The 21,425-nt window shown below is 44.7% G+C and overlaps 1 protein-coding gene across 9 annotated transcripts in view; it reads left to right on the forward strand.

The window, feature by feature from the left end:
* Positions 1-4,283: 4,283 nt before the first annotated feature.
* The window catches only part of LOC109895804 (RNA-binding protein Musashi homolog 1), a 29,987-nt gene continuing 12,845 nt past the window's right edge, over positions 4,284-21,425 (forward strand). For 7 of the 9 annotated variants that reach the window (XR_004210791.1, XM_020489796.2, XM_020489797.2 and 4 more), the window contains exons 1-4: positions 4,301-4,528; positions 4,897-4,937; positions 5,661-5,742; positions 7,231-7,315. Coding sequence is in view for 8 of the 9 variants with exons in the window: in XM_020489796.2 (XP_020345385.1) it covers positions 4,470-4,528; positions 4,897-4,937; positions 5,661-5,742; positions 7,231-7,315 (267 nt within the window). In the remaining variant the exon portion in view is untranslated. Of the gene's footprint in view, positions 4,529-4,896; positions 4,938-5,660; positions 5,743-7,230; positions 7,316-21,425 lie in introns of all 9 variants that reach the window. The other 2 variants (XM_020489799.2, XM_020489795.2) reach the window with 2 other exon arrangements.

Consider the following 21,425-nt stretch of genomic DNA (forward strand, 5'->3'; position numbering starts at 1 on the left):
ACAATCTGGCCATAAAACCCAAACAAAAGCACCCCCCCACCCTTTGTCCAACCCTTTTCTCATTCATTCCTTCCTCTGTCTCATTGAAAGTGCTTTACCTCCTGTGATTACATCAGACGTAGATGTCACAGCAAAGCTTTCGCTAAAGATTTCATATATTTCAGACTCGCAGGTCATTACTATCACACATCTGTTCTGTATTATCCTAGATGACTTTGTCTAACTTCAAGCATACATCTAAATCAGTAATACTTAAGAACCCCTACAGGTGGCATTGTAGCTATGCTGTGTAGGTATTGCTTTCGCAGTGTGGATTCATCTCCAATAACGCTCGCTCTCTCTCTCTTTACCTGTGCTTCCTCCGGTTCAGCCTCTTTCCTCACCCCACCCTACACTAGGGAAGATGGCATTGTGCAGTACATGAAAGGGGGGAACAGGGCTCCCTCTATCTATGAAACACTACTGCCCTGTAATTAAGTCCAATTGTGCCTGAATTTGCACTGTTCAGAGGACAGCTCAGTGAGGGAGACAGGGTAGTGTGGCCTGTACTGCATTTAAATCCCATACAGTTCATTATATCACACATTCTAGCAGGCATTTGGTGTGAGAAAGTAAATATAAAGTTGTAATTTTATTATCAAAGAAAAAGTCTGTTTGCATGTGTTTAGTAAGTAGCCTACAGTATCTTCTGTTCTAGAAATAAAGAACCACACTTTGTTTACTGGAAAAGTAGCTCACTAACAGAACTGCTATTTTCCCTGCTGTCCTCAGTCTCATTAGTCAGCAAACCTCTGTTTCTGCCCCCTCCTCTTTCAGCCTTGTGTCCATGCCACCCAAGACCCCCCCCCCCCCCCCCCCCTCCAATACTATTCAACCCCATTGATCATGCATGCAGAAATTTAACACACCCCTTAGTTCCTGCCCGAATAAGCACTGTCCACATTTGTGTAGTTTCCTCTGCAGGGAGGAGAGGCTGTGTGCCTCCAAAAATGTCCAACAGCTCACCCAGTATAAACTTAATGGACACTTCACACACAAATGGAGCTTACCATAAACAGAACAAAAATAAGTAGTCAATAGACATAGCTTTCCCATATTCTTGAGTAGGCAGTGCGAATGCGTGTTTGTTCAGTCTCTTATTCTTATTGTCATCTGGTGTTAGTTTAGCGGCTTACTTTGAGAGTGCACCCCCTAATGGAATGAGCTGAGTGTGTAAAGGGGAGTCGGAAGAACCAGAGGCTTCTAGGACAATACAGTAGTTACGGTTAGTCTATTTGAAGTGTTAATACAGATTTGAAAGACTTTCCAAAGTTCCCTCTCAGGCATTCGGAGGCATGTGAATCAACAACATTGTTCACCTTTATCACCCTAGGCATTGGTGCTAATGCATTGCCATTGCTTGAATTATTGGAGTGGCTGTTTCTTTGAGGTAACATTGTGATCGGCCTCCAATCGGTTAACAAGTCACATGATGTGTTGGAGAGGAGATTAACTGGAGCTGGTTTTGGCAATAATGAAATACTGAAGACCCAGCAGTGAATGAGCAAGTGCACTACCCAAAATCCCCTCATTGTCAGCGGGTTAGAGTATGGGGGTGGATTGTCAGGACTGTTCAGGTGTAGGCGAACCAATGCCTGGAGACTAGCTAGGTTTCCATCCAATTAGTAACACATTTACATGTGAATATTCTAAACTCTGCATAAAGAAAATCTCCACATTTTCCCAGCAGTAGTGTTTCCACTTAACTGACTTGTTGCAGAGAAAGGAAATCAGAACGTGATGACAGTGCAGACACAATGTATTTTTTTGCTTAAATTTTCATGTACCTAATAAAAATCTAAAGTTCAATGTGTTTCCATTGCATTTTTAACTCTACAGATATATTTTTTTATTGCAAACTGTTGCGTTAAATAGCAAATGTGTCTGCTCTGGTCTTGACAGGTGTGCTCTAGCCAACCGCTAACAGATACAGATACTAGTCTTCCTGATGAGATTATTATGGAGATTTTCTTTTTCTTGAACGGCAGTCATATTACCCTCAATATTTATTGGAAAGCAGCATCAAGCTCATCACCGTGCACTTGCACGGTGTTCATCATAACTTCATCATAAGTTCATCATAAGTTCATCATAACTTATTTCATCTGTAGCCTAATAAACTGCATGGTTTCCCAAGTCTTAGTAAGAGGACCACACACCATATCATCGTAAATGTACTTCGATATGATGGTTATTATATTAATATTTGCGCATAAAGGCGTTTCCACCGCCGTTTCTTGTATAGCGTAATTAATTTGTGTAGATTGCTGAGGATTTTTAAAATCAATTTTAGAATAAGGCAGTAAACATAACAAAATGTGAAAAAAGTGAAGAGGTTTGAATATTTTCCAATTTTCCAAATTCATTAAAAATCCTACAATGTGATTATCTGGATTTTTTTTCTCTCACTTTGTCTGTCATAGTTGAAGTGTACCTATGATGAAAATTACAGGCCTCATCTTCTTAAGTGGGAGAACTTGCACAATTGGTGGCTGACTAAATACTTTTTTGCCCCACTGTACCTGTAGAATCTCAATTAAACCTATTGAAGGGGAGCACCCACATTGGGGTTTGAACCAGCAACCCCAAAGGTTATAGGGAAAGTGCACTACCTCCTGTGCACTAGACAATTATCTTGGAAGAGGCCAGTAAATTTTCATACATTGAGGACTGGGCACACAAGTTATACCCAATGCTTACAGATTGAATCCCACTTACAAAAAGACAAGGAACTCTTTAAATATCCCATCACTGCCACCATTGTTGCGATTGACTGGAGACAACCACCACGGTCCAGTGGTTATGCAGTAACTGGGAAAGCTCTATTCCTTTTGTGCCAGAAAGGTCCAGGCTTCTTGGCAAAAGGCATAGTAGCACACGTTACATGTCTACTTCTATTGCACTACATGACCAAAAGTATGTGGACACCTGCTCGTTGAACGTCATCGCGAAATCATGGGCATTAATATAGAGTTGGTCCTCCCCTTTGCTGCTATAGCCTCCACTCTTCTGGGAAGGCTTTCCACTAGATGTTGGAACTTTGCTGTGGGGACTTGATTCCATTCAGCCACAAGAGCATTAGTGAGGTCGGTCACTGATGTTCAATGGGGTTGAGGTCAGAGTTCTGTGCAGGCCAGTCAAGTTCTTCCACGCTGATCTCGACAAACCATTTCTGTATGGACCTCGCTTTGTGCATGGGGGCATAGTCATGCTGAAACAGGAAAGGGCCTTCCCCAAACTGTTGCCACAAAGTTGGAGGCACTTAATCATCTAGAATGTCATTGTATGTTGTAGCATTAAGATTTCCCTTCATTGGAACTAAGGGGCATAGCCCGCACAATGAAAAACAGACCCAGACTATTATTTCTCCTCCACCAAACTTTACAGTTGGCACTATGCATTTGGGCATGTCGTGTTCTCCTGGGATCTGCCAAACCCAGAGTCGTCCTGTCTGACTGCCAGATGGTGAAGCGTGATTCATGACTCCAGAGAACACGTTTCCACTGCTCAAGTGTCCAATGGTGATGAGCTTTACATCACTCCAGCCGACGCTAGGCATTGCGTATGGGGATCTTAAGCTTGTGTGTGGCTTCTCAGCTATGGAAACCCATTTCATGAAGCTCCCGATTAACAGTTATTGTGCTGAAGTTGCTTCCAGAGACAGTTTGCAACTCGGTAGCGAGTGTTGCCACCGAGGACAGGCCATTTTAATATATTGTTTTATGCGCTACGCACTTCAGCACTCAGTGGCTGAGCCTTTGTTGCTCCTAGACGTTTCCACTTCATAATAACAGCACTTACAGTTGACCGGGGAAGCGCTAGCAGGGCAGAAATATTACAAACTGACTTGTTGGAAAGGTGGCATCCTATGATGGTGTCATGTTGAAAGTCACTGAGCTCTTAAGTAAGGCCTATTGCCAATGTTTATCTATCGAGATTGCATGGTTGTATGCTCGATTTTATACACCAGCCAGCAACGGGTGTGGCTGAAATAGCCGAATCCACTCATTTGAATGGGGTGTCCACATACTTTTGAATATATAAGTGTATGTATGTACCTCGTTTAAAACCTTGAACCGGTACGAAATATCTTTAGCTCACACCAACCAAAATGATCATTCTAATGATTTCATACAGTATTATCATTTACCCAAACTAAAATACATATTGATATCTCTATTTGTTTATTTTACAAATTGTAACACATTTTTGTATTTATAAGCATGCGTAAAATGTGCGTACCGCTAGGATGAGAGGAACACGCGGGCACAGCACAAGGAGGAGGAGTCGACCATCTCCTTGAGCCAAATGCACTCGTCCCTCCTCTCTGCAACAGCCCGTTCCTCTCTTAAACCTTGGCCAAACCCCCGCACCATCTCTCCACTCGGTCTGTTTTTCCATACCGTACAGTCTGAACACACCGGCACGAAATGGATACGGAAGGGAGCCAGAGCAGCCTGTCCTCCACGGACTCCCCTCATGACCCCTGGTAAAACCTACCTTCCTCATTCGGCTATACCTAGTCTTGAGATTGATATACCTCAGAGACAAACCCTGGAGTTGAGAGAAACTACCTATTTTACTGAGACGGAGAGCGTGCTCGCACTTTTTGTGTTGTTGGTCCATGGGCTTCTCATCTTCAAAGAGAGACCGCCCATTCATAGTATTTTTGTGAACAACTAAGTTATTCTTAGGCTTCAAAAACGGTGTTATAATTTATATTAAGCGAGTTAAATATTGCTATAACGGGTCGACATTTCTAAATGATTGAACTGCCCTTGTTTACCAAACATCAAAGCTTACATATTACGTAGCCCTGTTTAATGTGCATGTTCACTTACGTGTTATTTCTTTTAGCAAAATGTTCATAGGCGGTCTCAGCTGGCAGACGACACAAGGTGAGCTTTTTCTCCAAACTTTATCAAACTTTTATCAGCCGTTTATTCTCCTATGTGATTCTCAGTCATGTGTTTTTAAAGTCACAGTGAGAGTAGGAAATAATCATCTGTAGCTATTAGCCTAAATTCTTGTTTTGATTAAAGATTTCTAAAAGTGATGAATGAGTTGTGCTACACTCGTTTGGCATCTAGATAAATTCAATCAGAGGTCCTTTGCTAAAATCAAAGTCCCTCATTCAACACAGATCAGTAGCCTAGCATACAGGGGGATATAATACAGAATGCCAAGATGAAAATGAATCAATGCTAAAGTAATGAGACAAAACTACAACTGTCCCTAAATCTTTGGCAATAGGCTATTGTTCAAGACAATAATTGAGCACATCGCAGGAAGAAAGCTCGTTGCATTCCTTGAGGGGATGAGTTTTGTCTTGATTCTGTCATTGGATATTGTATCATTTCTTTTATGCGGTATACATGTTGATATAACCGAAATATATCCGATTCTGTATAGGCTGTCATGGTCCAATTTAAATATTCCTTATTTTATGTTCTCATTACTGGACATTAACATTGTTGACGTTTGAACCGATTTGAACCATCATAAAGTTGAACAATGGTGGCTACAATTCTACGGTAGTAGGCTGTAGCGTCACACACCACCTGCTTTATGCAACCGACATACAAAAAAATAGTTTCTCAGTTTGTTGATCTTTCTTTCAGAGGGATTGAAAGAGTACTTTTGCAAGTATGGCGAGGTGAAGGAGTGCATGGTGATGCGGGATCCAGTTACCAAGCGCTCTAGGTGAGGGGGGTGTGCGCGGTGCAGCGCCCTATCAGAAAAGCCCAAGCCCGCTCAAGACACATCACACCAGTTACAACTGCTCGTGACCACACAGGCCTACTTAATTCACATGATTATTATGTGTCCATACTTTCTTTGTGTTTGAATTATTTTACAGTGCCTTCAGAAAGTATTCATACCGCTTGACTTATTCCACGTTTTGTGTTACAGGCTGAGTTCAAAATGGAATAAATAGATTTGTCTCACCCATCTACACAATATCACATAATGACAAAGTGAAAATTGTTAAAAAATTATTTAAAAAAGCACATTTATTGAAAATAAAATATAGATATCTCATTCGGTATTCATACCCCAAATGTTAGACTCACCTTTGTCAGTGATTACAGTGGTGAGTCTTTCTGGGTAAGTGTCTAAGAGCTTTCCACACCTGGATTGTATAATATTTGCCCATTATTCTTTTTCAAAATTATTTCAGCTCTGTCAAAATGGTTGTTGACCATTGCTAGAAAACCATTTTCAGGTCTTGCCATAGATTTTCAAGCATATGTAAGTCAAAACTGTAACTCGGCCACTCAGGAACATTCACTGTCTTCTTGGTAAGCAACTCCAGTCTAGATTTCAGGTTATTGTCTTGCTGAAAGGTGAATTCGCCTTCCAGTGTCTGGGGGGGGGAAAGCAGACTGAACCAGGTTTGATCCCAGGCTTTATCTCAACCGGCTGTGATCGGGAGTCCCATAGGGCAGCGCACAATTGACTCAGCGTCGTCCTGGTTAGGGGAGGGTTTGGCCAGAGTAGGCTGTCATTGTAAATAAGAATTTGTTCTTAACTGACTTGCCTAGTTAAATGAAAGCACAGGCAAAATCCTATAGGAAAACTTAAGTTCCATTGCGTTTATTTTTTTATCCTAAAACTTCCTAAAACTTCCCAGTCCTTTAATTTAATTTAAGGATATTTTTTTATCCTAAAACTTCCCAGTCCTTTAATTTAATTTAACCTTTATTTAACTAGGCAAGTCAGTTAAGAACAAATTCTTATTTTCAATGACGGCCTAGGAACAGTGTCTGAACTGCCTGTTCAGGGGCAGAACGACAGATTTGTACCTTGTCAGCTCGGGGATTCGAACTTGCAACCTTTCAGTTACTAGTCCAACGCTCTAACCACTAGGCTACCCTGCCGCCCGATTACAAGTATACCCATAACATGATGCAGCCACCACTATACTTGAAAATATGAAGAGTGGTTCTCATTAATGTGTTGTATTGCCATAAAAAGGGGTTTGAATACTTATTAATCAAGACATTTCAGCGTTTCATGTTTAATTCTTTCTAAAAACATAACGGCACTTTCGCATTATGGGGTATTAGGCCAGTGACAGTCTCAATTTACTCCATTTTAAATTCAGGCTGTAACACAACAAAATGTGTAAAAATTCAAGGGGTGTGAATACTTTCTGAAAGCACTGTATATGCTGATATTTATTTGCAGGGGTTTTGGATTTGTCACGTTTGTTGACCAGGCCGGTGTGGATTCAGTTTTGGCAGTAACCAGGCATGAGTTGGATTCAAAAACAGTGAGTTATTAATCCACTTAAAGTATTTCTGTAGACTAGAATACTTTTCTAATATTATCACTTCTATTTTTTACCCAAAAGCCTACTCCAAAACATGTTTTTTGTTCTCAAGAACTAATTAAAACCATATTTCATATGGCTGTAGTAGTTTTACCAATTTTTAAGTCTTTTAGACATTTTCTACCATTTTTCTTTACTTATGTAAAGTTATTACATTATCTCTGGGAAATAAGTCAAATGTAAATACAAAATGAAGTAAATGTAGATATATTATTGCCTTTATATGGCACTATTAAAGAGTTGCCATAGCTGCCTTTTAATTTAATCTAGACTACTAAACTATGCTATTAGTAAAATACTTTGCTCTTCCCAATATGATTTGCAAGTATTCTTTACACATGACACTTAATGGGGTCTAAAAACTACATGTTGAGCCATGGAGTAAAGTTCAGGAATAGACTGGGCTACAGAATGTGCTCTCTCTTTCCCTTACCCCCCCCCCCCCCCCCCCCCCCCCCCAGTGAAACGGTCAAGAAAGTGTTACACAGTGTCAATTGCCATGGAAACTGGGGGACCCAGACAGGGTTGTGCTCAATTGCACCGTTTCTGCTTCATAGTGTAAACTCATCGTCAAACGTTCTGCATGCTGTTTTATACTTCAGTTCGCAAGTCATTTGTTCCTAGGGTGTCTTCTTTAAACACATCAATTCATTAACTTGTGCCTCTGCACCCTGAAATTAGTAAGCTACAGGTGTTTATGTAGTTGGGACAAGATAGTGATATTCCCAACATTGTCATATCGGTGCTATTCAATAGGGAGGGAGTGTCAGAACAACCACTACCATATGGAGGGGCATTATGATCCCTTGTGGGAAAACCAAAAGAAAATCTCAGAACTCCGTTAGCCAGATCAAAGACATGCACTATTGTTTCGAACAACCTGTTTCTATGTGTACATATGCATGAGGGAGTGTGTATAACTTGCGTTTTTAAAACTCTGGGGGTTGTGTGGTTTTGTTATTAATGAATGTGGGCTGGTTTGGGAACAATGCTGCCTGTTGGTCGTCATAGGGATGGCTGAGTTCCCCCTTACTGGGTGGGAGTGGTGATGGTTGGGGGTAGGTCAGTGTATTGAAATGTGCTGAGGCTCCTTCTTCCCTTTTGTGTTCGGAGAGGTACACCATCTCAACACATCTACAGATATACACAAGGAAAATGAGACTAAAGAGGACACCACTTGAGGGAGGGAAGGAGAGTCATAGTTAGGGTGGAGAGCTATATGGGAAAGAGAGCACGAGCAAATCTCAGTAAGACAAAAATAATGGTGCGCAAAAAAGGTCCAGTCACCAGGACCACAAATACAAATTCCATCTAGACACCGTTGCCCTAAAGCACACAAACTATACAGACCTCGGCCTAAACATCAGCGCCACAGGTAACTTCCAGAGAACTGTGAACGAGCTAAGAGACAAGGCAAGGAAGGCCTTTATGCAATCAAAAGGAACATCAAATTCGACATACCAATTATGATCTGGCTAAAAAAAAGCTTGAATCAGTTATAGAACCCATTGACCTTTATGGTTGTGAGGTCTGGGGTCTGTTCACCAACCAAGAATTCACAAAATGGGACAAACACCAAATTGAGACTGCATGCAGAGTTCTGCAAAAATATCCTCTGTGCAAAACACCAAATAATGCAAGCAGAGCAGAATTGGGTTGATACCCGTTAATTATCAAAATTCCGAAAAGCCGTTAAATTCTATAACCACCTAAAAGGAAGCGATTCCCAAACCTTCCATAACAAAGCCATTGCCTACAGAGGGATGAATCTCGAGAAGAGTCCCTTAAGCAAGCTGGTCCTGGGGCTCTGTTCACAAACACACCCCACAGAGCCCCAGGACAGCAACACAATTACACCCAACCAAATCATGAGAAAACAAAAAGAGAATTGCTTGACATATGGGAAAGAATAAAATTTTAAAAAACTGCTAACTCGAATGTGATTTAGCCCTAAACAGAGAGTACACAGTGGCAGAATACCTGACCACTGTGACTGACCCAAACTTAAGGAAAGCTTTGACTATGTACAGACTCAGTGAGCATTGCTATTGAGAGGCCATCGTAGGCAGACTGCTATGTGCACACTGCCCACAAAATTAGGTGGAAACTGTGCTGCACTTCCGAACCCCCTGCCAAATGTATCACAATATTAGAGAGACATCCCTCAGATTACACAGATCCACAAAGAATTCAAAAACAAACCTAATTTTGATAAACTCTCATATATACTGGGTGAAATACCACAGTGTGCCATCACAGCAGCAAGATGTGACCTGTTGCTACAAGAAAAGGACAACCAGTGAAGAACAAACACCATTTTAAATACAACGCATATTTATGTTTATTTATTTTTCCTTTTGTACTTTAACTATTTGCACTTCGTTACAACACTGTATATATACATATTATGACATTTGAAATGTCTTTATTCTTTTGGAACTTCTGTGAGTGTAATATTTACTCTAAATTTAGTTTTTCACCCTTGTTTATTATCCACTTCACTTGCTTTGGCAATGTTAACATATGTTTCCCATGCCAATAAAGCCATAAAGCAAGTCATAGGGTGGAGAGCTTTACGGGAGAGACAGAGAGAGTCATCGGGTGGAGAGCTTTTACGGGAGAGCCAGAGAGAGTCATCGGGTGGAGAGCTTTTACGGGAGAGACAGAGAGTCATCGGGTGGAGAGCTTTTACGGGAGAGACAGAGAGAGTCATAGGGTGGAGAGCTTTACGGGAGAGACAGAGAGAGTCATAGGGTGGAGAGCTTTACGGGAGAGACAGAGAGAGTCATAGGGTGGAGAGCTTTACGGGAGAGACAGAGAGAGTCATAGGGTGGAGAGCTTTACGGGAGAGACAGAGAGAGTCATAGGGTGGAGAGCTTTACGGGAGAGACAGAGAGAGTCATAGGGTGGAGAGCTTTACGGGAGAGACAGAGAGAGTCATAGGGTGGAGAGCTTTACGGGAGAGACAGAGAGAGTCATAGGGTGGAGAGCTTTACGGGAGAGACGGAGAGAGTCATCGGGTGGAGAGCTTTTACGGGAGAGACAGAGAGAGTCATCGGGTGGAGAGCTTTTACGGGAGAGACAGAGAGAGTCATAGGGGTTTATGGGAGAGAGGGGTTGGAGGGGTTTATGGGAGAGAGGGGTTGGAGGGGTTTATGGGAGAGGGGTTGGAGGGGTTTATGGGAGAGAGGGGTTGGAGGGGTTTATGGGAGAGAGGGGTTGGAGGGGTTTATGGGAGAGAGGGGTTGGAGAGAATTATGGGAGAGAGAGAGGGAGAGGTTTATGGGAGGGAGAGAGAGGTTGGAGAGGTTTATGGGAGAGGGAGAGGTTTATGGGAGAGGGAGAGGTTTATGGGAGAGAGAGAGAGAGGTTGGAGAGGTTTATGGGGGAGAGAGGTGAGGTTGGAGAGGTTTATGGGAGAGAGAGAGGTTGGAGAGGTTTATGGGAGAGAGAGAGGTTGGAGAGGTTTAGGGGGAGAGAGCGAGGTTTATGGGAGAGAGAGAGAGGTTGGAGGTTTATGGGAGAGAGAGAGAGTGAGAGAGGTTTATGGGAGAGAGAGAGAGGTTGGAGAGGTTTATGGGAGAGAGAGAGAGAGGTTGGAGAGGTTTATGGGAGGGAGAGAGAGAGAGAGGTTGGAGAGGTTTATGGGAGGGAGAGAGAGGTTGGAGAGGTTTATGGGAGAGAGAGAGAGGTTGGAGAGGTTTATGGGAGAGAGAGAGAGGTTGGAGAGGTTTATGGGAGAGAGAGAGGTTGGAGAGGTTTATGGGAGAGAGAGGTGAGGTTGGAGAGGTTTATGGGAGAGAGAGGTGAGGTTGGAGAGGTTTATGGGGGAGAGAGAGGTTTATGGGAGAGAGAGTGAGAGAGGTTTATGGGAGAGAGAGAGAGGTTGGAGAGGTTTATGGGAGAGAGAGAGAGAGGTTGGAGAGATTTATGGGAGAGAGAGAGAGAGGTTGGAGAGGTTTATGGGAGAGAGAGAGGTTGGAGAGGTTTATGGGAGAGAGAGAGGTTGGAGAGGTTTATGGGAGAGAGGTGAGGTTGGAGAGATTTATGGGGGAGAGAGAGGTTATGGGAGAGAGAGAGAGTGAGAGAGGTTTATGGGAGAGAGAGAGAGAGAGGTTGGAGAGGTTTATGGAGAGAGAGAGAGAGAGGTTGGAGAGGTTTATGGGAGAGAGAGAGAGAGAGAGAGGTTTATGGGAGGGAGAGAGAGGTTGGAGAGGTTTATGGGAGGGTGAGAGAGAGAGAGAGGTTGGAGAGGTTTATGGGAGGGAGAGAGAGAGAGGTTGGAGAGGTTTATGGGAGAGAGAGAGAGGTTGGAGAGGTTTATGGGAGAGAGAGAGGTTGGAGAGGTTTATGGGAGAGAGAGAGGGGTTGGAGAGGTTTATGGGAGAGAGAGGTGAGGTTGGAGAGGTTTATGGGGGAGAGAGAGGTTTATGGGAGAGAGAGAGGTTGGAGAGGTTTATGGGAGGGAGAGCGAGGTTGGAGAGGTTTATGGGAGAGGGAGGGGTTGGATAGGTGTATGGGAGAGAGGTGAGGTTGGAGAGGTTTATGGGAGAGAGAGGTTAGGTTGGAGAGGTTTATGGGAGAGAGAGGTTGGAGAGGTTTATGGGAGAGAGAGAGAGAGAGGTTGGAGAGGTTTATGGGAGAGAGAGAGAGAGAGGTTGGAGAGGTTTATGGGAGAGAGAGAGAGAGAGAGGTTGGAGAGGTTTATGGGAGAGAGAGAGAGAGAGGTTGGAGAGGTTTATGGGAGAGAGAGAGAGAGAGGTTGGAGAGGTTTATGGGAGAGAGAGAGAGGTTGGAGAGGTTTATGGGAGAGAGAGAGGTTGGAGAGGTTTATGGGGGAGAGAGAGGTTTATGGGAGGGAGAGCGAGGTTGGAGAGGTTTATGGGAGAGGGAGGGGTTGGATAGGTTTATGGGAGAGAGGTGAGGTTGGAGAGGTTTATGGGAGAGAGAGGTTAGGTTGGAGAGGTTTATGGGAGAGAGAGAGAGGTTGGAGAGGTTTATGGGAGAGAGAGAGAGAGGTTGGAGAGGTTTATGGGAGAGAGAGAGAGAGAGAGGTTGGAGAGGTTTATGGGAGAGAGAGAGAGGTTGGAGAGGTTTATGGGAGAGAGAGAGAGGTTGGAGAGGTTTATGGGGGAGAGAGAGGTTGGAGAGGTTTATGGGGGAGAGAGATTGCAGAGGTTTATGGGGGAGAGAGAGAGAGTGTGATAGGTAGGAGAGCTTTACGGGAGAGAGAGAGAGTCATAGGGTGGAGAGCTTTATGGGAAAGAGAGAGAAAGAGTCATAGGGTGGAGAGCTTTATGGGGGAGAGAGTCATAGGGTGGAGAGCTTTATGGGGGAGAGAGTCATAGGGTGGAGAGCTTTATGGGAAAGAGAAAGAGTCATAGGGTGGAGAGCTTTATGGGAGAGAGAGAGAAAGAGTCATAGGGTGGAGAGCTTTATGGGAAAGAGAGTCATAGGGTGGAGAGCTTTATGGGGGAGAGAGTCATAGGGTGGAGAGCTTTATGGGGGAGAGAGTCATAGGGTGGAGAGCTTTATGGGGGAGAGAGTCATAGGGTGGAGAGCTTTATGGGGGAGAGAGTCATAGGGTGGAGAGCTTTATGGGGGAGAGAGTCATAGGGTGGAGAGCTTTATGGGAGAGAGAGAGAGTCATGGGGTGGAGAGCTTTATGGGAGAGAGAGAGAGTCATAGGGTGGAGACCTTTATGGGGGAGAGAGAGAGAGTCATAGGGTGGAGACCTTTATGGGGGAGAGTGATAGGGTGGAGAGCTTTATGGGAGAGAGAGAGAAAGAGTCATGGGGTGGAGAGCTTTATGGGAAAGAGAGTCATAGGGTGGAGAGCTTTATGGGAGAGAGAGAGAAAGAGTCATGGGGTGGAGAGCTTTATGGGAAAGAGAGTCATAGGGTGGAGAGCTTTATGGGGGAGAGTCATAGGGTGGAGAGCTTTATGGGAGAGAGTGTCATAGGGTGAAGAGCTTTATGGGAGAGAGCGTCATAGGGTGGAGAGCTTTATGGGAGAGAAAGTCATAGGGTGGAGAGCTTTATGGGAGAGAAAGCCATAGGGTGGAGAGCTTTATGGGAGAGACGGAGAGAGTCATCGGGTGGAGAGCTTTACGGGAGAGACGGAGAGAGTCATCGGGTGGAGAGCTTTACGGGAGAGACGGAGAGAGTCATAGGGTGAAGAGCTTTACGGGAGAGACGGAGAGAGTCATCAGGTGGAGCGCTTTACGGGAGAGACAGAGAGAGTCATAGGGTGGAGCGCTTTATGGGAGAGAGAGAGGTTGGAGAGCTTTATGGGAGAGAGAGTCTTCGGGTGGAGAGCTTTATGGGAGAGAGAGTCTTCGGGTGGAGAGCTTTATGAGAGAGAGAGAGAGGTTGGAGAGCATTATGGAAGAGAGAGCGAGAGAGGTTGGAGAGCTTTATGGGAGAGAGAGCGAGTCAGGGTGGAGAGCTTTATGGGAGAGAGAGAGTCTTCGGGTGGAGAGCTATATGGGAGAGAGAGAGAGAGAGAGAGAGAGAGAGAGAGAGGTTGGAGAGCATTATGGAAGAGAGAGCGAGATATTGGATAGCTTTTTGAGAGAGAGAGTGTGATAGGTTGGAGAGCTTTGAGAGAGTGATAGGTTGGAGAGCGTTATGGGAGAGAGAGAGTGTGTGTGTGTGATAGGTTGGAGAGCTTTATGGGATAGAGAGAGAGTCATAGGGTGGAGAGCTTTACGGGAGAGATGGAGAGAGTCATAGGGTAGAGAGAGAGAGAGAGAGAGAGAGGTTGGAGGGCTTTATGGGAGAGAGAGGTTGGAGGGCTTTATGGGAGAGAGAGGTTGGAGGTCTTTATGGGAGAGAGAGGTTGGAGGTCTTTATGGGAGAGAGAGGTTGGAGGGCTTTATGGGAGAGAGCGGTTGGAGGGCTTTATGGGAGAGAGCGGTTGGAGAGGTTTATGGGAGAGAGGTTGGAGACGTTTATGGGAGAGAGGTTGGAGACGTTTATGGGAGAGGTTGGAGAGGTTTATGGGAGAGAGAGGTTGGAGAGGTTTATGGGAGAGAGCTTTACGGGAGCGACAAAGAGTCATAGGGTGGAGAGCTTTACGGGAGAGACGGAGAGAGTCATCGGGTGGAGAGCTTTACGGGAGAGACAGAGAGAGTCATAGGGTAGAGCGAGAGGTTGGAGGGCTTTATGGGAGAGAGTTGTTGGAGAGGTTTATGGGAGAGAGAGAGGTTGGAGACGTTTATGGGAGAGAGAGAGAGGTTGGAGACGTTTATGGGAGAGATTGAGAGGTTGGAGACGTTTATGGGAGAGAGAGAGGTTGGAGAAGTTTATGGGAGAGGGAGAGGTTTATGGGAGAGGTTTATGGGAGAGAGAGAGAGGTTGGAGAGCGTTATGGGAGAGAGACGTTGGAGAGCGTTATGGGAGAGAGAGAGAGTGTGATATGTAGGAGAGCTTTACGGGATAGAGAGAGAGTCATAGGGTGGAGAGCTTTACGCGAGAGAGAGAACGTCATAGGGTGGAGAGCTTTATGGGAAAGAGAGTCATAGGGTGGAGAGCTTTATGGGAAAGAGAGTCATAGGGTGGAGAGCTTTATGGGGGAGAGAGTCATAGGGTGGAGAGCTTTATGGGGGAGAGAGTCATAGGGTGGAGAGCTTTATGGGGGAGAGAGTCATAGGGTGGAGAGCTTTATGGGGGAGAGTCATAGGGTGGAGAGCTTTATGGGAGAGAGAGAGTGAGTCATGGGGTGGAGAGCTTTATGGGAGAGAGAGAGAGTCATAGGGTGGAGACCTTTATGGGGGAGAGAGAGAGGTTGGAGAGCTTTATGGGAGAGAGTGATAGGGTGGAGAGCTTTATGGGAGAGAGAGAGAAAGAGTCATGGGGTGGAGAGCTTTATGGGAAAGAGAGTCATAGGGTGGAGAGCTTTATGGGGGAGAGTCATAGGGTGGAGCGCTTTATGGGAGAGAGAGTCATAGGGTGAAGAGCTTTATGGGAGAGAGCGTCATAGGGTGGAGAGCTTTATGGGAGAGAGAGTAATAGGGTGGAGAGCTTTATGGGAGAGAAAGTCATAGGGTGGAGAGCTTTATGGGAGAGAAAGTCATAGGGTGGAGAGCTTTATGGGAGAGAAAGTCATAGGGTGGAGAGCTTTATGGAGAGACGGAGAGAGTCATCGGGTGGAGAGCTTTACGGGAGAGACGGAGAGAGTCATCGGGTGGAGAGCTTTACGGGAGAGACGGAGAGAGTCATCGGGTGGAGAGCTTTACGGGAGAGACGGAGAGAGTCATCGGGTGGAGAGCTTTACGGGAGAGACGGAGAGAGTCATAGGGTGAAGAGCTTTACGGGAGAGACGGAGAGTCATAGGGTGGAGCTCTTTATGGGAGAGAGAGAGGTTGGAGAGCTTTATGGGAGAGAGAGTCTTCGGGTGGAGAGCTTTATGGGAGAGAGAGTCTTCGGGTGGAGAGCTTTGAGAGAGAGAGAGAGGTTGGAGAGCATTATGGAAGAGAGAGCGAGAGAGGTTGGAGAGCTTTATGGGAGAGAGAGAGAGTCAGGGTGGAGAGCTTTATGGGAGAGAGAGTCTTCGGGTGGAGAGCTATATGGGAGAGAGAGAGAGGTTGGAGAGCATTATGGAAGAGAGAGCGAGATATTGGATAGCTTTTTGAGAGAGAGAGAGTGATAGGTTGGAGAGCGTTATGGGAGAGAGAGAGAGAGAGAGGTTTATGGGAGAGAGAGAGGGAGGTTGGAGAGGTTTATGGGAGAGAGAGAGAGAGAGAGAGAGAGAGAGAGGTTGGAGAGGTTTATGAGAGAGAGAGAGGTTGGATAGGTTTATGGGAGAGAGAGGGGCTGGAGATGTTTATGGGAGAGAGAGGTTGGAGAGGTTTATGGGAGAGAGAGAGAGGTTGGAGAGGTTTATGGGGGAGAGAGAGGTTGGAGAGGTTTATGGGGGAGAGAGAGGTTGGAGAGCGTTATGGGAGAAAGGTTGGAGAGCGTTATGGGAGAGAGAGAGAGTGTGATAGGTAGGAGAGCTTTACGGGATAGAGGGAGAGTCATAGGGTGGAGAGCTTTACGGGAGAGGGAGAACGTCATAGGGTGGAGAGCTTTACGGGAGAGAGAGAACGTCATAGGGTGGAGACCTTTATGGGAGAGAGTGAGAGAGTCTAGGGGGGAGAGCTTTATGGGAGAGAGAGAGAGTCATAGGGTGGAGACCTTTATGGGGGAGAGAGAGAGGTTGGAGAGCTTTATGGGAGAGAGTGATAGGGTGGAGAGCTTTATGGGAGAGAGAGTCATAGGGTGGAGAGCTTTATGGGAGAGACGGAGAGAGTCATAGGGTGGAGAGCTTTATGGGAAAGAGAGTCATAGGGTGGAGAGCTTTATGGGGGAGAGAGTCCTAGGGTGGAGACCTTTATGGGGGAGAGAGTCATAGGGTGGAGAGCTTTATGGGGGAGAGAGTCATAGGGTGGAGAGCTTTATGGGGGAGAGAGTCATAGGGTGGAGAGCTTTATGGGGGAGAGAGAGAGTCATGGGGTGGAGAGCTTTATGGGAGAGCGAGAGAGAGAGTCATAGGGTGGAGACCTTTATGGGGGAGAGAGAGAGGTTGGAGAGCTTTATGGGAGAGAGAGAGAGAAAGAGTCATAGGGTGGAGAGCTTTATGGGAGAGAGTCATAGGGTGGAGAGCTTTATGGGAGAGAAAGTCATAGGGTGAAGAGCTTTATGGGAGAGAGCGTCATAGGGTGGAGAGCTTTATGGGAGAGAGAGTAATAGGGTGGAGAGCTTTATGGGAGAGAAAGTCATAGGGTGGAGAGCTTTATGGGAGAGAAAGTCATAGGGTGGAGAGCTTTATGGGAGAGACGGAGAGAGTCATCGGGTGGAGAGATTTACGGGAGAGATGGAGAGAGTCATCGGGTGGAGAGCTTTACGGGAGAGACGGAGAGAGTCATAGGGTGAAGAGCTTTATGGGAGAGACAGAGAGAGTCATAGGGTGGAGCGCTTTATGGGAGAGAGAGGTTGGAGAGCTTTATGGGAGAGAGAGAGAGAGAGTCAGGGTGGAGAGCTTTATGGGAGAGAGAGAGTCTTCGGGTGGAGAGCTTTATGAGAGAGAGAGAGATTCATAGGGTGTAGAGCTTTATGGGATAGAGAGAGAGTCATAGGGTGGAGAGCTTTATGGGAGAGAGAGAGAGTCATAGGGTGGAGAGCTTTATGGGAGAGAGAGAGAGGTTGGAGAGCATTATGGAAGAGAGAGATAGGTTGGATAGCTTTATGGAAGCGAGACAGAGAGAGTCATCGGGTGGAGACCTTTACGGGAGAGACAGAGAGAGTCATCGGGTGGAGCTCTTTACGGGAGAGACAGAGAGAGTCATCGGGTGGAGCGGTTTACGGCAGAGACGGAGAGAGTCATAGGGTGGAGAGCTTTATGGGAGAGACGGAGAGAGTCATAGGGTGGAGAGCTTTATGGGAGAGAGAGAGAGTCATAGGGTGGAGAGCTTTATGGGAGAGAGAGAGAGTCATAGGGTTGAGAGCTTTATGGGAGAGAGAGTCATAGGGTGGAGAGCTTTATGGAATGGTATCGGCACAGTTTCAAAGTAACATTCTGTGCAGTAGTATAGAAGTGTAGAGCAACGTTTGTAGATAAATAATAGATTAAAGAAGTCCGACCAAGTCAAAGGTTACTACATCAGTCTGATTTGGCATGATGATGGTTACAATGGGGCTTTAATGGTTAGTTGCCATGGCTTTTTTGTCTCCATGACGCCTCCCTCCAAAGAGATTGGACACAAACCAACATCTTTGAAAATGATCATTCCTGGGATACCAGACTAGGTGACAGTTTAACCTCCTATAAAAACTTAGAGCAGTAATAGATTAGATCCATGTGTTGTCAGCTGGATGGAGCATGGCTGAGTGTGGTTGGTAACAGGGTGTGACTGTGCTCTGCGTGGCCGGTGCTCTGTTGCAGCTTTAGTGTGTGTGTCTGGGGTGGAGAAGGCTCAGTGACCGACGGCAGGGGTGGGATGGTGAGTAGGGTTGGCTTTAGTTTAGAGCGAGAACACCCGGCTCCCTCTCTTCTCTCTCACAGCCGCAGGCAGGCTCTCCTGTTAGACAGTAGAGAGAGAAACCTTCTCTAGTGGCAACCGAAAGAATTGACCATGCTGTGACTGACTAACTTGCTCCAGGACAAGAATGGAGGGGGGTTTACTCAGAAGGACTTTTTTAATTGACTTTTATTTGTGGCTGCTAGGCACACTGTCTGCTAGTGACTTGAGTAGCCTATCTATGGAGAATTATTGTATTATGCTTTAAGATTACTCCCATCGGAGGGATGTTGCACTCTGTCGTCATGGTTTAGAAAAGGGTTTGAGGTAAAGTGAGTTTTGCAAGATGTTATGTAGTCCTACATTTCTCAAGCATAACTTGAACACAAGGATACTCCCAACAGGCTAATATATTGATGATGGCAACAGTAGTTCAATCTCAAGTTACACAGTGTTAAAGACTCCTGCAGCTCGTAAAACATGTTCTATCTAAACATAGAGAACTGTGTCAGTCGGACTCAGTCCTTAGTATGGATGTCATTGGTGAACTCTACTAGAGGTTGACCGATATAAATTTTTCAACACCGATTATTAGAGGACCAAAAAAGGCTGATACCGATTAATCGGCCGATTTAAATAAATTAATTTTTTTATTTAATTTATTTGTAATAATGACAATTACAACAATACTGAATGAACACTTATTTTAACTTAATATAATACATCAATAAAATCAATTTAGCCTCAAATAAATAATGAAACATGTTCAATTTGGTTTAAATAATGCAAAAACAAAGTGTTGGAGAAGAAAGTAAGAGTGCAATATGTGTAATATAAGAAAGCTAACTTTTTTAAAGTTCCTTGCTCAGAACATGAGAACATATGAAAGCTGGTGGTTCCTTTTAACAACTTTTAACAAAGAAGTTTTAGGTTGTAGTTATTATAGGAATTATAGGACTATTTCTCTCAGTACCATTTGTATTTCTTATACCTTTTGACTATTGGATGTTCTTGTAGGCACTTTAGTATTGCCAGTGTAACAGTATAGCTTCCGTCCCTCTCCTCGCCCCTACCTGGGCTCGAACCAGGAACACATGGACAACAGCCACCCTCGAAGCAGCGTTACCCATGCAGAGTGAGGGGAATAACTACTCCAAGTCTCAGAGCGAGTGACGTTTGAAATGCTATTAGCGCGCACCCCGCTAACTAGCTAGCCATTTCACATCGGTTACACCAGCCTAATCTCGGGAGTTGATAGGCTTGAAGTCATAAACAGCGCAATGCTTGAAGCACAGCAAAGAGCTAGTGGCAAAACGCACGAAAGTGCTGTTTGAATGAATACTTACGAGCCTGCTGGAGCCTACCATCGCTCAGTCAGACTGCTCTATCAAATCATAGACTTAATTACAGTGGGGAAAAAAGTATTTAGCCAGCCACCAATTGTGTAATTTTCATCATAGGTACACTTCAACTATGACAGACAAAGTGAGAGAAAAAAATCCAGAAAATCACATTGTAGGATTTTGAATGAATTTATTTGCAAATTATGGTGGAAAATAAGTATTTGGTCAATAACAAAAGTTTATCTCAATACTTTGTTATATACCCTTTGTTGGCAATGACAGAGGTCAAACGTTTTCTGTAAGTCTTCACAAGGTTCACACACACTGTTGCTGGTATTTTGGCCCATCCCTCCATGCAGATCTCCTCTAGAGCAGTGATGTTTTAGAGCGATACATGGCCCCAGTCATTCTTTCCTTTACACGGATCAGTTGTCCTGGTCCCTTTGCAGAAAAACAGCCCCAAAACATGATGTTTCCACCCCCATGCTTCACAGTAGGTATGGTGTTCTTTGGATGCAACTCAGCATTCTTTGTCCTCCAAACACAAGTTGAGTTTTTACCAAAAAGTTATATTTTGGTTTCATCTGACCATATGACATTCTCCCAATCTTCTTCTGGATCATCCAAATGCTCTCTAGCAAACTTCAGACGGGCCTGGACATGTACTGGCTTAAGCAGGGGGACACGTCTGTCACTGCAGGATTTGAGTCCCTGGCCGCGTAGTGTGTTACTGATGGTAGGCTTTGTTACTTTGGTCCCAGCTCTCTGCAGGTCATTCACTAGGTCCCCCCATGTGGTTCTGGGATTTTTGCTCACCGTTCTTGTGATCATTTTGACCCCACGGGGTGAGATCTTGCGTGGAGCCCCAGATCGAGGGAGATTATCAGTGGTCTTGTATGTCTTCCATTTCCTAATAATTGCTCCCACAGTTGATTTTTTTCAAACCAAGCTGCTTACCTATTGCAGATTCAGTCTTCCCAGCCTGGTGCAGGTCTATAATTTTGTTTCTGGTGTCCTTTGACAGCTCTTTGGTCTTGGCCATAGTGGAGTTTGGAGTGTGACTGTTTGAGGTTGTGGACAGGTGTCTTTTATACTGATACCAAGTTCAAACAGGTGCCATTAATACAGGTAACGAGTGGAGGACAGAGGAGCCTCTTCAAGACGTTGTTACAGGTCTGTGAGAGCCAGAAATCTTGCTTGTTTGTAGGTGACCAAATACTTATTTTCCACCATAATTTGCAAATAAATTCATAAAAAATCCTACAATGTGATTTTCTGGATTTTTTTCTCATTTTGTCTGTCATAGTTGAAGTGTACCTATGATGAAAATGACAGGCCTCTCTCATATTTTTAAGTGGGAGAACATGCACAATTGGTGGCTGACTAAATACTTTTTTGCCCCACTGTATAATATAATAACACACAGAAATACGAGCCTTAGGTCATTTAATATGATCGAAAACTATCATCTCGAAAACAAGACGTTTATTCTTTCAGTGAAATATGGAACCGTTCCGTATTTTATCTAACGGGTGGCATCCATAAGTCTAAATATTCCTGTTACATTGCCCAAACTTCAATGTTATTTCATAATTACGTAAAATTCTGGCAAATTAGGTGGCCCAAACTGTTGCATATACCCTGACTCTGCGTGCAATGAACACACACACAATTTCACCTGGTTAAAATTGCCTGCTAACCTGGA

The sequence above is a fragment of the Oncorhynchus kisutch genome, linkage group LG8 (assembly GCF_002021735.2).
Source record: "Oncorhynchus kisutch isolate 150728-3 linkage group LG8, Okis_V2, whole genome shotgun sequence".
Taxonomy (NCBI): Eukaryota; Metazoa; Chordata; class Actinopteri; order Salmoniformes; family Salmonidae; genus Oncorhynchus; species Oncorhynchus kisutch.